General features: G+C 59.0%; 5 protein-coding genes across 5 annotated transcripts in view; 4 read left to right on the top strand and 1 right to left on the bottom strand.

Annotated features, from left to right (window-relative positions):
• The window catches only part of RHTO_00576 (tubulin/FtsZ, GTPase domain containing protein), a gene marked incomplete at both ends in the record, with an annotated part of 3,076 nt that extends 1,710 nt beyond the window's left edge, over positions 1 to 1,366 (top strand). The window contains 3 exons of the mRNA XM_016414260.1: positions 334 to 553; positions 629 to 813; positions 880 to 1,366. Coding sequence (XP_016277267.1) covers positions 334 to 553; positions 629 to 813; positions 880 to 1,366 — 892 coding nt within the window. The remainder of the gene's footprint in view (positions 1 to 333; positions 554 to 628; positions 814 to 879) is intronic.
• Positions 1,367 to 1,509: 143 nt separating this feature from the next.
• Positions 1,510 to 2,434, bottom strand: RHTO_00575 (protein of FAR-17a/AIG1-like protein family; the record flags this gene model as incomplete). Its single annotated transcript, XM_016414259.1, has 4 exons — positions 1,510 to 1,688; positions 1,747 to 1,897; positions 1,959 to 2,202; positions 2,268 to 2,434. 4 exons carry the CDS (start codon positions 2,432 to 2,434, stop codon positions 1,510 to 1,512), a joined length of 741 nt encoding a protein of 246 aa, XP_016277266.1.
• Positions 2,435 to 2,630: 196 nt separating this feature from the next.
• Positions 2,631 to 4,031, top strand: RHTO_00574 (phosphatidylserine synthase; the record flags this gene model as incomplete). The annotated part of the gene is made up of 6 exons (XM_016414258.1): positions 2,631 to 2,637; positions 2,730 to 3,000; positions 3,107 to 3,214; positions 3,298 to 3,415; positions 3,505 to 3,884; positions 4,016 to 4,031. The coding sequence occupies 6 exons, from the start codon at positions 2,631 to 2,633 to the stop codon at positions 4,029 to 4,031; spliced, it is 900 nt and encodes a 299-aa protein (XP_016277265.1).
• A 463-nt stretch (positions 4,032 to 4,494) lies between these two features.
• Positions 4,495 to 6,015, top strand: RHTO_00573 (RNA binding protein; the record flags this gene model as incomplete). Its single annotated transcript, XM_016414257.1, has 8 exons — positions 4,495 to 4,605; positions 4,778 to 4,960; positions 5,021 to 5,039; positions 5,094 to 5,126; positions 5,346 to 5,426; positions 5,491 to 5,584; positions 5,644 to 5,890; positions 5,959 to 6,015. The coding sequence occupies 8 exons, from the start codon at positions 4,495 to 4,497 to the stop codon at positions 6,013 to 6,015; spliced, it is 825 nt and encodes a 274-aa protein (XP_016277264.1).
• Positions 6,016 to 11,737: 5,722 nt separating this feature from the next.
• Positions 11,738 to 13,937, top strand: RHTO_00572 (ribonuclease H-like and Sec63 domain containing protein; the record flags this gene model as incomplete). Its single annotated transcript, XM_016414256.1, has 4 exons — positions 11,738 to 11,880; positions 12,214 to 12,636; positions 12,684 to 12,900; positions 12,945 to 13,937. The coding sequence occupies 4 exons, from the start codon at positions 11,738 to 11,740 to the stop codon at positions 13,935 to 13,937; spliced, it is 1,776 nt and encodes a 591-aa protein (XP_016277263.1).
• Positions 13,938 to 14,866: the final 929 nt, after the last annotated feature.

The raw sequence follows: 14,866 nt of genomic DNA, 5'->3' as shown, positions 1-14,866 counted from the left end.
CTTCCCTCTTCCCTCTTCCCTCTTCCTTCTTCTTTCTCCCCTTTGCCCTCTTCCCTCTTCCCTCTGCCCTCTTCCTTCTGCCCTCTTCCCTCTTCCCTCGTCCCTCGTCCCTCTTCCCTCTTCCCTCTCCCCTCTTCCCTCTTCCTTCTACCCCTTCGCCTTCCTCTTTGCTCCTTCACCGTATCCTTTCCTCCACATTTTCCGCTCCGCCCAGCCGGCCTCGGCTTCAACCCTCTCCCTTGCTCCTCGCGCCTCCTCGCGCTTCTCTCTTCGGCCGCCGATCAACGTGCCTTGTCCTCTGCCTTCCGTGCGCTGACTCCCACCTCCATACAGCGAGCCCGGCGCGCTTTCCGAAATTCCCACCCTCCTCAACTACCGCACCACAACCCGCATCGCGTCCATCTCCGGGATGACTCCGCTCTTGACTGACCCGTGGCTCCGAAGAAGGACGGAGGAGGGAGAGGGGGAGGAGCGGTGGAGGGAGACGGTGAGGGGGTTAGAGAAGGGGTGGAGTGCGTGGGAGGAGGAGGAGGAGGAAGAGCGGGATGAGGAGGTGCGTGCTCGTCCTTCCGTCTTTTGCAGCTCACGCTGACTCGTGAAGCTTTGCACTTCGCTCGCGCCGCTTTAGGTGGACGATCCTTCCCGGCGCGCGCAGCGAACGACGAGCAAGGGTCTTTCGTCCTCGTCCCGATCCGACCAAATCCCCTACGCGAGATACTCCATCCTTCGCGGACTCGACTTTGAGGAATCGCAAGCTCTCGGTCCGGTCCTTGAGGAGTACGTCAAGCCTCTGCGGGAACCGCTCGTCCGATGGTATGCTCCTCTCGTCATCTCCTTCCATTCTTTCTCCCACTGATCCGAGACGCTTTCGCCGCACAGGGTCTCACTGCCGGACCCCTACCCTCTCCTTCCCGGCTCTACACCCCCGATCTTCCGCGGTCTGCACCCTCAGACCGGCCTCCCGCTCGTCCTCCCACCAACACCTCTGCCGAAACTACCCTCCGCCTCTTCTTCCACGTCCGTCCTCTTCGGCAACGACCCTACCGCGCCGAAGTGGCCGTCCGCAATGGACTTCAACCAGCAACCGACGAGTATACCGCTCATGACGACTCTCTCGACCGATCCGGCGCAGACGACGCCCTACGTCAAGCATCTTCTCTCGACGCTTACTGAGCTGCGACGAGTTCGCGCGCCTGTGTTGAAGGAGTACGAGGCGGACGGCGAGGACGGGTCGATTTGGAGCGAGTGTAGGGAGGCGCTCGAGAGGGTTCTTGATGAGTATGGAGGTGGAGAGCTGGATGAGGGAGATAAGGACGAGGACGAGGATTGGGAGGCGACGGAGCAACAGGACGAGTTTGACCTGTAGCCGAGGCTGGCGGTGCAATACGCGCAAGCACGCCTGCTTTCGACACAAGCGCTTCGAGGGATGGCTGAGAAGAGAAACAGCACCGTCCTGGACATTCTTGCATGATCGTGGAAATTCTAGTGTCTAAATCTACAGCGCCAACCCTACTGACCTTTCTTCGCGCCGACCTTTCGCTCCGCACGCTCGACGTGCTTGGCCTCGTTGCGGACGTCCGGTTCGCCCCTCACAAGCCGGTGAATTCCGTTTGCCAGCTTGTACAGCGCAATGAGGACTGGGATCTGCATGACGTAGAAGACGGAGCGCTGGACCGGCGTCCACTCGTCTGATTCTCGTCGGCGTTAGTATGCGGAGCAGGTGAGAGACAGGGAAGGGCAGCGCACCGAGCATAGGGTACGCGTAGCGCCCGTTCTTGGCCGCGGCGTGCTCGAGCCAGAAGACGTAGGCTGCTGCTGCGAGGGACGAGAGGAGGGCAGGACGAGCGCGGGTGGGGAACGGCGGAGAGAAGAGGAGGAAGTCGAGCCAGAGGAAGACCTGTCGGAGTGGCTCGCGTCAGCTTGGCGTCGAAGCAGACTGGCAGAGAGGGAGTGCGCACCGCTGGGAGTCCGTGCAGGCTGACGTCAAGCCAGAAGGGGATGCGGAATGGCTCCTTCCCCTCGCCCAGCGAAGGGTTGAGCAATGCCGGGTTGACGACCGTCAATGTCCAGTACAGCAGGCCGACGAGACCCTCGACCGGGACGGCGAGGACGGCGACCGACGTCTTGAGCCTTGCGAAGACCGAGAGAGGGAGGATGTCGTAGAGGAGCGAGAAGAGGAACGTGAGCCAGGCGATTGCGAGGCTGGCAGACGGGCAAGTCGTCTTCAGTACCAAGAGCGGGCCATTCGGTCAGAGACGAAGACGCACGAGAGGATGGTCAAGTACTGCCAGTGCCCTCCGTAGCTGGAGTCCATGAAGTCACTCATCGGCGACGGCTTCCACAGCTCATTGAAGGACCAGGAGATGGAGGCGAACGCGACCAGGTGGAGGACGAAGGCGAAGGGGGAGCGGGGGATCGTGTGTGGAAAGGCCATGACCTGGGAGCCGGAGATGTAGTGTAGCTGGGAGTCTGCGAGCGCGTCCAGCTGTCCAGCAAGCTGCACGAGCGAGTCGATCAGGCGACGAGGTAGATGTTGGAGAGTGACGGAGGAGGGTTGGACTCCGCTCATCTCGCTCGCTCTCGGACGCTTGCTCAGGGTCACACGCAGAGTGATCAGTTTCCACGCTACAATGCCAGGTGCGCACTCTGCCCGTTGCCGTGCTCCATTGAGGCCTCCCCTCTCCGTCATCGCTCATGCTCATCTCTTCCCCCGCCTGTCTGTCTCGCAGGCACCGCAGCAGACTTGACAGTCCCGCCAGTCACCGGCTCTCCCGCACAGGCATCCTCCAAGGCTGCCGCGCCTATCGACACCCCGCCCGCCGCAGTCGCAAAGGCGCTCGCGAACAGGAGGGAATCCGCAACACTCGAAGAGGCGCAGAAGCTCGCGGCAATGAAGGACGGAGACCTCACCAAGAGTCAGAAGGCGCAGAAGGAGAAGGCCGTCGAGGCGGTCAAGCTGAGGGAGTTTGTGCAGGACGACAGGCACTTCAGCCTCGTCAGGTGCGTACCAGTCCAGGTGTCCTGGGGCTTCCTGCGATACCTGCTCAACCGCAAGTGGATGTTGGTGTGAGCGTGATGCTGACCCCATTCCCTTGTATCGACACAGGAACTTCCGCCTTGCCGACATCGTTACGCTCGGAAACGGATTCTGCGGCGCCCTCTCGCTCTTCTCCTCGGCCAAATACCTTATCAGCCACGACCAGACCTACATCTGGTGCGTCTGCGATCGTTGTACCGCTTAGCCCCGCGTCACACTGACACCCGTGCACACGACCCATCTCCCTTGTTCTCCTGCAGGCACGCCTTGACCTACCCTCTTGCGGGGTTCATCTTCGACGCGCTTGACGGCAAGGTGGCGAGGTGGAGGAGGGAGAGCAGCATGCTCGGACAAGAGTTGGATTCGCTCGCGGACTCGGTACGTTCTGCTGGCTCGTTCCTTCGGGCGTGCTTGCCATCCGGCCAACGACCGGTCCTGACGTGTCCTCTGCGTCGGTCATCCGCTAGATCTCGTTCGGAGTTGCGCCAGCCTTCCTCGCCTTCACCCTCGGCCTCCGTACACCCCTCGACACCCTCTTCCTCACCCTCTTCATCTGCGCCGGCATCGCCCGTCTCGCCCGCTTCAACGCGACAGTCGCGCTTATCCCGAAAGACACGACGGGCAAATCGAAGTACTTTGAGGGCCTCCCCATCCCCTCGTCCCTCGTTCTCGTCGCGCTCATGGCTGTGAGCGTGAAGAGGGGCAAGTTCGAGGGGGTGTTCGGACAGGGCAACGGACTTCCCCTTGGTCTTGTCAGCTGGGCGAAGGAGAAGCTGGGTGTCAGTGTGCACTGGGAGGCGGTGATCTTTGCGGGATGGGCTGCGGCGATGATCAGCAAGACACTCAGGTGCGCTGCTAGTCCCTCAATCGATCCTCGAGCTGGCGCTGGGGAGCAAGCGGGCCGCCTGCACTCTCCGGCGTCGCGTCTTGTGGAAAAAACTAGCCCACTGACCTCGTCACCTTTCGTTCTGCTCGCAGGATCCCCAAGCTCTGAGCTGGCTCGCGCCCGAGTCCTTCGTCTTCCTTCTTTGCACGCCTACGCAGTCAGTCACGCACACGCACGCCCAGCCCCTTTCCGCCTCGCCCTCCAATCCCCGCAGACACTCCTCCCACTGCACGTCTCGCAATTCCTCTCCGTCCCGTCGAGTGCTTTCCGCGCTTCTGTACTTTACCACCCTGTTACCACCTCCATCTCTTTCGGCGTGTGTCCAGGTCGAGGAGAGAACAGGGCTTTCGCTAAATTCCTGGCGAGCGAGTTCCCTCTCAGAAGCCTACGCTGTGCTACGCAGTGCCACGGACTCCGGCAGTGTGCCTACAGCGCTATTGACGCGCGCTTCGTGGGCGAAAGGAGAGTCGCAACCGCTTCCACCTTACTCTCCCTCCCCCACACCAGTTCTCTCGACCTCTCGCTCATCGGGCACCGGCAGACGCTTCATTCAGCACCGACTACACCACGCATGGCTTCTTTGCTTGAGCGCACCCTCGGAGCGGTGAGGAAGGAGACGGCAAGCGGGGAGGGAAACAGGCGGGTCAGCGGCGGCGGGCAGACGCGCGGGAGCCCTTATGCGGTGCGTGCACTAGTCTGAACCTCACGGAAGAAGAAACGTTGCACCCAGTCGCTTCCCGAGCCGCGCGTTCGCGCCTTGGTCGCGGGACAGCTGCGGAGGCCGTCTGGGCGGCACAGCGACGGGTCGACGGGTCCGGCGTGCGGCGCGCTGACTTGCCCTTCGACACTCGCAGCGTCCTGGGAACGACAGCTGGAAGCACGACAAGTTCGATGCGGATGGCGAGCCACGCGGCGAAGGCTCTCACAGGTCCACAACGCGCAACGCGCCAGCTTCAGCAGGAGACGCCTCGTCCGGCGCGAGCGCCAAGCTGATCATCAAAAACGTTCACTACGAGGTGTCGGAGAGGGAGCTTGAGGTGTGTCGCGCCCCTTCGTCTTCACGCTGCTGATAGTCGCTGACCTCGCACTTCTGCCAGCTCCTCTTTGTGCAGGCGAGTTCGCATCGCATACCGCGCCCTCTTGCGTGGAGGCTGACCCGTTGCATCGCAGATTGGACCGATTGCAGCTGGGCCAAAGATCAAAGTACGGCTACACCATCGTCTTCCCCTCTCCCCCATCTCCCGGTCTACAGGTCTTGCGGTCCGCGACGGCGCTAGTACCGGGAACGACCTTCAACCGCACGGTTAACCTCGCTCACGCACGCCTCTCCTTGCCTTCCACCCTCTTACCCTCCCCATCCCCGCCTGCGCAACTCGCGCCGTGCATCGCCTGATCCGAAGTTTGATCGCTCTGGCCGCTCAGAGGGCATCGCGTGGGTGACGTACACGAACGAGAAGCACGCAGCGCAGGCAAAGGAGGCGTTCAATGGCGCTTTGGCGAAAGGTGCGTCCCGTCCTTGCGCATTGCCTCAGATCCGCGCTCATGTCGTCGTGTTGTGTCCTACCAGGTGAGCCACTCGAGATAGACTTTGACTATCGGGTCGGCCCTCCGCCCGGCCCTGCGGCTCCCGGCACGCTTCTCGCGCGACTCGGCAACAACGAGTGCGTCGGGTTTACTCTGTCCACCGTCTGTCAGCCAGCTCACGCTCTGCATGTTCCAGTGGTCGCGGCCCTAGGTTCGCATCTTCGGCAGACCGCGGTTCCGGCACTCGCCACGTCTCAGGAGGCGCACCAACCGGACCGCGGAGCGAGCGGGGACCCGGGAGTGGCCGAGGTGGTGCGAGAGGTAGCGCGCGTGGCGGACGAGGTGGTGGTGCCGGTCAACAAGGCAGGGATCGGGTCAGGAAGGAGCCGAAGACGGCGGATGACTTGGACAAGGAGCTTGAGGCGTTCATGAAGACCCCGGAGGTGCGCTCAGTTGCCTCTCTCTCCTAGAGCGTAGCAAAATGTGCTGACTGTCCCTGCTGCCCTTGTAGAACAAGCCTGCGGGACCGGCAGCGGTACCTTCGGGGGGCGACATTGAGATGGCTTGAAGGGCTTCGGTCTTGGCTTCCCTCCCTCTCGACCTCTCTGTCTGCCTACCAGTGTGTCTGTTGGATGTATTTGTCATGTCTTCAACCCCTGAGGCTTTTGCCAGGCGGCTAGGATGCACGCGCAAGTGAGCAAGCAGCAGTGCAAGAGGCGCTCTTCACTCCTTCGCTCGATCTCTCGGCCAGCTTCTCAGCGACCCCTCCCACTCCAATCCATTCCTTGACTCCGGGACTGCACAGGGCGGTCAGCTTCCCGGGGCTGATGCATAGGAGCGCAAGAAGGGTAGAGGAGGAGAAGGTCGGAAGATGCAGACGGACAACCGGAACTGCTGCTACGTCAACGTCTTGCTTCTGTGTCTCTTCCTGGCTCTGATTCCCTCAAAATCAACCTGCAGACCAAGATTCATTAGTGAGAAGTGCTGAAGCGGACAAATGACAAGAGAACCGAGAGCTGCAGACTGCGCGCCAGCTTTCAAGCCTACTTCTCTAATCTCTGATTCTTCCTCTTCCTGCTTGCACTGAGAGGTACAGTATGATCAGGTGTGTCCGTTGCTGTCTCTTCATGCTCTCGCTGAAGGTGCAACCAGCAATCATGCACATTCACATCAAAGACAGCTCTTCAATGCACCTTGTATCGGCTGCCCTTCCTCTGGCTTACCCTGAAGTCCTCCATGCCGGCAGTAACCTATAGACCCTGAGACATCACAATGTCCTAGCTCTGTCAGACCCTGCACCATGCTTATCTGAAGCAATACCAGAATCCCATCTTCCATACCCGACACCTTTTCCCATTTCTCCCTGACTGAACCAAGTGTGAGGTTTGCACAAGTGGAGGTGCTTGGAGCGAGCAACAGGCCTTGTTGTACATTGGGCAAGAGAACAGGAGAGATCACTCCTCCTCCTCACTGAATGGGGAGAGCAGAGCGTGGGTGGCATCACAGTGGGACAATAGGCGTCGAAGATGTGTGACAAGCGACAAGATCGAGGAAGACAGTGCACAGGTTCCAGCCATGCAGAAGAGTCAAAGGAGGCGGAGCAGAACCCGACAGCTTAGACAGGCACAAGTTGGTTGCAGGGAGGAACATAGGAGGAGGAGGACATCTGTAGGATGTCCACACCCTTGTTTCTTTGTGTTACCACTACTTCTGGACCATAGTCAGCTGTACAATGCTCCCACACTAGCACTCAACCACTCACTGCGGTCAGCTCCATATGACCCCCTCTACCTACAGTCTCTCCTTGACTTCTAGGGAGCAGTGGTTGATGTGCACAGCTGTTGATGTCGCCCGGGGGGGATGGATATGTAGACTGAGCAGAAGCAAGAGGGAGAAAATAAGGGAATGTGCAGGGAATCCAACATCAATGATTCCCACCTCCCTCTCCATCTCTTCCTGCGTTACTCGCCCTCGGCACCTCAAAATTCCACGTTCCCACATTCAGCTCTCAGCCTACACCTCACTCAGCTGCACCAACCCCTCAAAATGCCATCTCAAGGCTACCACAACCTTCATCACCGCCTTTCCAGACGACAGCCAAGAACCATTTTTTTTTGCTTGTTCTTGAGCTGTTTCACCGTGTTTGGGCCTCATCTGACTTTCATACACTCAGCTTATCTATCAATTCACCTCACTCTGGCACACATCCACTCTTTAGTGTTTTACTGTGATTTTTGGCCCAGTTTCCCACATACTCCTTCTCCACGTTTCTCTAACACTTCCACCACTTCAGTAGTCTATCCTTCTTGCCGGTATATGCCGCAGCAGCCATTTTCTGCAGGTCTCCTTTGGCTTACACTGCAATTGCCTTATAACAAGATCTGCTCTCTCTTGTCCATCGTTCGTGCATGTCTCCCACGACAAGCAAGCAAGCTGACCTTTTCCACGTCATTGCACTTTGCTTGATTGCGTGCTGGCTTGCTTGCAAGGCCCAGAGTCAGGATTCAGGTTGACATGCCCAGCACGCGATCGCGCCGGACCCGCTGACCTGTCATTGGCAAATGCAAGGCTCACGCTTCCCTTGCAGATGTTTGCGGCGGAGAGAGGTGTTGAGTGGTTAGCAGCAGAGAAGCAGAGTCAGGAAGTGTGACCACTGCTCTAATTGGGGGAAATGAAGTGCTGGGAGAAGCAAGAATGAAGTCAAACAATAGCAAACCCAGCGGGATAATGCCAAATCTGGTCTTCACCTTCTTCTGCAGTGACAATGTCGGCGGGAAAGACGGGAGCGAGATTGTCTGTCAGGCTTTGAGCGGGGTGAGTTGAAGGTGATTTGGGCGGGAGAGAGGCAAGAAGGAGAAGGGGCGGATGGGTAGGGGTGATTGTGGTGTTGTTGAGTCTCCTCCTATGTACGCTCTGTATTGCTCCTCCTTCTCCTTCTTGCCCTCCCCTCCCTGCTCGTCGCGTAGGAGGAGACCACCCGGCGCCATCATCACCTCAAACCGCTCTACCCCATACCCTCTTCCGCTCTCCCTCGCCCAATTCACCCGCAACCCGCCCCGCCTCGAGCCCGGCAAGTACCCGTCATCACGCTCTACCACACGACCCACCCACACCCCATCCCCGCTTTCGTCGTCGTTGACGTCGCGGTCCAAGAAGGTCAAGATCAAGAATGGCATTATCTCGATGGTTTTTCAACGGTTTGGCTTCGTTCTTCGTCCCTCCTACCCTACACACCCTCCTCCATTAGCTCGCCACGCCGCACCTTTCTATCACTACTCCCTCCGATTCTTTCGCACCTTCTCACCCTCACGCTTACTTCTCCGCTCCGCTGTGCTCGCCCGTCTATTTCTCCACTTCATATGATCTCTCCACATCAGTAGATACCCCTTCCATAACATTATGCGCTGTGGCAGTCAGTCCCTGCTGGTCTGCATGGGCTTAGCCCCGATATGACTTGAAACAAGAATCTCTCTCTCTCTCTCTCTCTCCCGACCCAACGCACACACCTCTATTTGCTTGCCTTCACACCCGCTCCTTTTTCCCACGATTCTTAGTCGCCCCCTCATCTCCTTTGCCTCTGACTCATTTCCTGACTCTTCTTGACCGTTCTTTCGACTCTCCCGCATCAGTACAGTACCCACTCTCGCTGTGTTACACTGTGGCAGCCAGCCTCTGCCAGTCACCATGAGCTTAGACCCAATCTGACTTGAAACAAGAAATCCTGTCTCTCACAATTGGCGGGCTCCTTGGCAATGTCAACTACCGCGCCTCGCTCCTCAACTTCATCACGTCTACCGGCCAATTCACGTGCCTGATGGAGCCAGTGAAGGACAAGCAGAGAGAGAGAGAGAGAAGTTCTTCTTTCAAGTCATATTGGGGCTAAGCCCATGTAGACCAGCAGGGACTGACTGCCACAGCGCATAATGTGTTGGATGGGGTATCTACTGACGTGGGGAGGCTATAGGAGTAGTACAGTGGGAGGGTGGATGGAAGGAGAGCGGAAAAGTAGAAGCGATAGCGAAGAAGTGCGATAAAACGAAAGGGAGTGAGAGTAAACGGACGCGGCGTGGTGAGCTGGTAGAGGAGGGTGTGTGGGGTTGGAGGAACGAAGAACGAAGCCAATCCGTTGAGAAACCATCGAGAAAATGCCGATCTTGTTCTTGACCTTCTTGAGCCGCAACGACAACGACGGTGGTGGTGGGGACGGAGTGTGGGCGGGTCGTGTGGTAGAGAGTGATGAAGGGTGCTTGCCGAGCCCGGGGCGGGGCAGATCAAGGACAAAATGGGCGAGAGAGAGTCGAAAAGGGGGTTGGGTAGGTGCGGGTCGACGTGGTCGGGGAAACTAAAGTGGAGCAAAACAGTTGAGTAGCGAGTGAGAAAGGAGGTGTCTTGGTCTTGGTCGTGGACAGACGCCAACAATGGGGAGTGGCGCGGTTGGAGTGGCGTGGCTGGGGGTGGGTTGAGCCAACCTTGTGGTGTCCGCTGGTGTGCTAGCGTGAGGGTGCACGAGGTGGGGCGGGTTGGCGGGGTCTGGGAGGAGAAGGGCACGATTGGAGCTGGGTGGGAGGAGACAATCAGTCCTGGTAGGTCGTTGTTGGCTGTTCTTCCGCCTGGATTGCCTCCTTGTCTACTTTCCCACCCTCTCTCCCTGCCGCGCCTTTGTCAGGTGTGGCAATTGTCCGGTGTGGTGGAGAAAGTCGAGGAGGGGAGCGTGGAAGTTGCTAGGAGCTGGCTAGCAGTGGGCAGTTTGCATAGGCAGAGATGCTTGATCAACGAGTGTCAGGCCTGTTTATAGAACCAGGAAGTGTTTCCGACTCTCCACCTTGCTGCAGTTGCAGAGGTTGGACCAACTTGAGTCAAATAGTGTACGGTGCTTGTTTTGAGAAGGGAGGGTTGGAGAAGCGAGCTTAGCCCAAGCCTAACAGGTGGGTCCGCTTTTGGCACCCCTTTGTGCTTTCATCTAATTGTCATCAAGGTGTTGAGGCCCGGCCTGCTGACTCTCATGGCCCCCCCAGCAAGGACAAGACAACACTGGATGGCGGCTGACGACCTTGTCAGTGTCACGGCGGAGTTGCTCGTTGATGCGGACCACAATACTGACGACAAGGACGACAACGCGCAACTCGCACCAGCTTTGGCAATGTCTATCTCAAAGCTGCGGTCAACCAGGCATTCAACCATCTGTAGGCGCGTCTTTCAACACTCGCCAAGTGCCCATTGCCTTGCCTCGCGCCAAATTGTCACCTACATGGCGACCACAAGCACGACACTCGGAGCATCGTACTATTGCGTAATATGCGGTGAGTTCTTGTGCATGTGATCAAGCACTGGGTGGCGGAACGGATGTGACAGCGGAGGCAGGACATGGGCATCTGACTGACCTTCCTTTGCTTGTTCCACAGGCCTGGCTGCAAACAGCTAGCTTACCCTGACTGCTCAATATCCGCTAACATACTTGACTACTACACCCTGATAGACCACATCCAGTACCTCCCGAGGTGCAACAAGCCCACTCGCCAGGGTTGCGAGATCGAAGGAAGGCATGCTGTCGGTGGTGCGTGATCCAATCGAGCTTGACAAATCCATGAGCTGACTCCAGTTGCATGCAGCCCGCTCCTGCCACGATGTATGCAATGCTGAACCGCATCCGAGCGGCCCTCAACCGCTCTTGCCAATACAAGACAAGCAATCTGAAGAACCTGAACATTGCGCTGCAGAAGCAGGCGCACAGGCATGCTAAGCTGTGAGTTTTGGTTCCACCCCGCTTGCTGGGCTCGATGATGACGCTCTTGCCTCCGTCCTGTGCGCAGGCTGTCATCCTCACCACCAACTTGTTCCTGGAGTATGCCGCACGGGACGCGGATCAGATGGCGGAACTTGCGACGGGCGTAGCCAGGCTAGGGAAAGAAAGTGCGACGCGCATTGCTGACTCGCAACCTGCAGCACCGAGCGTCCTCCGCACCCTCCGCTTCACCAGCAGGCTCGACACACGCTCTACAAGCACATCCGCCTGCGCTAAACCCCCACAATTGCCGTCCTTGTCGCATTGCCGACAATCAAGCTCCCGCTACGGGTCGCTTCACACTTCTGGCGGAGCTGGTACAAGATAAGCAGTGAGAAGGGGGTAAGAAGGAGGGAAGGGAGCGGGGCAGAGCGTAGGAGGAGTCTCTACGGCGGCGCAACCTCTCCTACTTGCACCACGCCTCAGCCCTTTCCGGCTCTCACTCGCCCAAACCGCCGCCGTCTCACCCCGCTTCATACCCTACCGGTACCCCTCACATCACTACACCATGCGGACGCGCCCACCTCCTGGTCCCGCCGCCGCCGGCATCGTTGTCGCGGTCCAAGAAGGTCAAGATCAAGAATGGCATTCTCTCAATGGCTTCCCGATGGTTTGGCTTTTTTCTTTGTTCCTCCAGCTCCACACACCCTCGTCTATCAGCTCACCGTGCCGCGTTTCTCCACCTTCCCTCCTTCCCATTCTCTCGCACTTTCTCACTCTTACACTCACTTTGCCGTTCCACTGTGCTCCGCCCTCTACTACCCCACTTTCTATAGCCCCTCATCATCAGTAGCTACCCTATCAGACATGTTTTGTGCTGTGGCAGCCAGGCTCTGCCGGTCTACATGGGCTCAGCCACAATACGACTTGAAACAAGAATCTCTCTGTCTCTCTCTCTTCACCACACCACAATGACCTGCCAAATCTGCACCACATGAACGACTGCCTCTCCACATCTCCTACCTCAAACTGTTCATGTTGAAGCCCGGCCCCGGACCTGGAGACTTGGTACCGTCGCCCCTCAACTCCTACTACCGGCGTCCCGGTCAAGCTTGCTAATGTCAAGTACAAGACTCCCCATTTCAAGGTCAACGTCCTCCTCCAGGCGCACTTCTCGCGCCTTACTCTCCCCGCCGACCTCGCCGCCGACCAGGTCCAGATCCGGCCGAAGGTTATCACGCTTCTCTCGGCATGCGTTGACGTCGCCGCGAGCTCGGGCTACCTGAACGCCGTCGGTGCAATGGAGCTCGCGCAGTGCGTTACGCAGGCAACCTGGGACAGCGACTCGCCCCTGAAGCAGATCCCGCACTTCTCGAGCGAAGTCATCCAGCGCTGCCAGGCTGCTAATGTCAACTCGGTTTACGACCTCCTCGAGCTCGAGGACACCGATCGCGACAAGATCCTCCAGTTCACACACCCCGGCAGATGCGGGACGTCGCTGCGTTTGCGAACAGGTACCCAAGTGTTGAGGTGACGTACGACATCGAGGACCAAGACGAGCTGTCGGCAGGCAAGCCCATCGTCGTCAATGTCCACCTCGAGCGCGAGGCCGACGAGGACGAGGAGATCGACACGACCGTCATCGCGCCGTTCTTCCCGGGTCGCAAGACGGAGCAGCAGTACCTCGTCTTGGCGGAACGCTCGACCAAGCAGCTCCACGCGGTCAAGAAGGTGACGGTCAACCGGCGCCTCTCGGCGAGGAGGATCCCCTGCAGTACTCAGGCGAACTGCAGGGGATCCTCCTCGCACTCCAAGCAGTCCAGGACACCGCTAACCCGCCCTCGCATGTCCTCTTCTCCGTCGACAACACCTCGGCTCTCACCCACTCGACCGACCCGAATCCCTCGTCCGGCCAGTACCTCCGCCTCGCGATCCGGCGAGCGTTCCAGGAGCGTAGGCGTACCTGTGTGAGCACCACAATCCTCCTCTCCTGGTCGCCGGGGCATGTAGGCGTCGTCGGGAACGAGGTCGCGGATCTGGCGGCGAAGGAGGCGGTGCGGGAGATGGAGTCAGCGGAGCGCGCGCGGGAGCAGCGGAAGGAGCGCAGGACGCACCTAAAGGGGCGTCTGGTGTTCGTACCGGAGATGGCGGAGCTGTCGGATGCGTCGGAGGACGAAGGGAGTGAGTGGGAGGAGGGCGAGCGAGGAGGCCGGTCGACCCGCCATCTCGCCAAGTCGGCCCGCCTCACACAACTCAGCGACAACACCTCGCCTGGCTCTGGTTCCGACGCTCAGCTACCCGCTAGTATCTCGGCGCTATGGATGGCACACAAGCAGGCGACGCGCGCGCGGTGGGACGATGAATGGCGCCGCCCCACTGCCGGCCGGCAACTCTTTGTCGCCTCACCACTCGCCTCTCGCTCGTCTCGGTACTACGACGGGCTCAGCAGGCGCCGAGCTACACTGCTTTGTCGACTTCGAACCGGCGCTTGCGCTCTCAACGCCTACCGCGCCCGCTTCGACCCGATGCAAACGGACCTCTGCGAATGCGGCGAGCAGGAGACGCGGGAACACCTGCTTCTCACATGCCCGCTCTACGACGAAGCCCGCAACTCGCTTCTCAAGCACCTCCGCCTGCGCAAACTCCCCACCGCCGGCCTCCTCCTCGGCAACCCCTCCTACCGCGACCCTCTTCTCGATTTCCTCGACTCCACAGGGCGCTTCCCGCGACTATCGAGGGCGCCCGAGGTGGAGAAGAAGGACAAGTAGTAAGGGCCGGACGGAGACGCGAAGGGACCGCCCGGACGACCACCGGCTCCGCCCCTTCCACCCCCTCCACTCCCTCATCGACTCTCCCTCCTCCAGAAACCCGCCAAACCGCCGTCAGCGCTTACCCCCCTCCCCTAACACTCCAATGAACCCCACGATGCTGTCTCGGCCCGCACCGGCTCCGTCGGAACTCGTGGTCGTCGTTCTTCCAGGTCAAGACCAAGAACTCTCATTTCTCGCCCACTCCGCGACCTTTTCGCTTCGTTTCAACTTCTCCTGATACAACATACACCCCTCTACCTGTCTAACCACCTCGCTCTGACCCACGCGCACCCGTTCTCGTTCCATTTCACTTCTTGACCCTCTCTTCCTCTCGCTCACTTCTGAATCGCCTTTTGACCTATCCGTCCGCTCCAATGACTCCCATCCATCAGTAGTATACCCACTTCTACCGTTCTGCGCTGTGGCAGCCAGCCTCTGCCGGTCATCATGGGCTTAGACCCGAAAGAACTTGAAACAAGAATCTATCTATCTATCTATCGACGAAACTCGAGATGACCTTGTCCAAGGGCTCGCACGACCTCGTCCTCCTTCTCATCTGCGACTCGTACCTCGGGTGTGACCAGGTGCGCTTCGTTTTGCTCCGTTCCCTGGTCTGGCCTTGCCGCTGACTCTGCACCTCTGCACCCTCGCAGGAATTCGAGCTCAACGACATCAAGGTGGCCGAGGCGGCGGAGAGCGATGACAACTCGGACGGTGATGAGATGGATGAGGATTAGTCAGTGGCTTGCTCTAGCTTCCGCACTCCGGTAGAGAGCCCTTCTAACCCGTTACACACTGTGACAGCCAGACTTTGCCGCTACATGGGCTCAGCCTTACATGACTTGAAACAAGAACTCCTGTCTCTCTCTTGGGAAATGGTTGCACCT

This window comes from Rhodotorula toruloides (genome assembly GCF_000320785.1).
Source record: "Rhodotorula toruloides NP11 unplaced genomic scaffold Scaffold1, whole genome shotgun sequence".
NCBI classification, from domain to species: Eukaryota; Fungi; Basidiomycota; class Microbotryomycetes; order Sporidiobolales; family Sporidiobolaceae; genus Rhodotorula; species Rhodotorula toruloides.
Note: the sequence above shows the minus strand (reverse complement) of the source record. Positions and strands in the feature narration are given on the sequence as shown.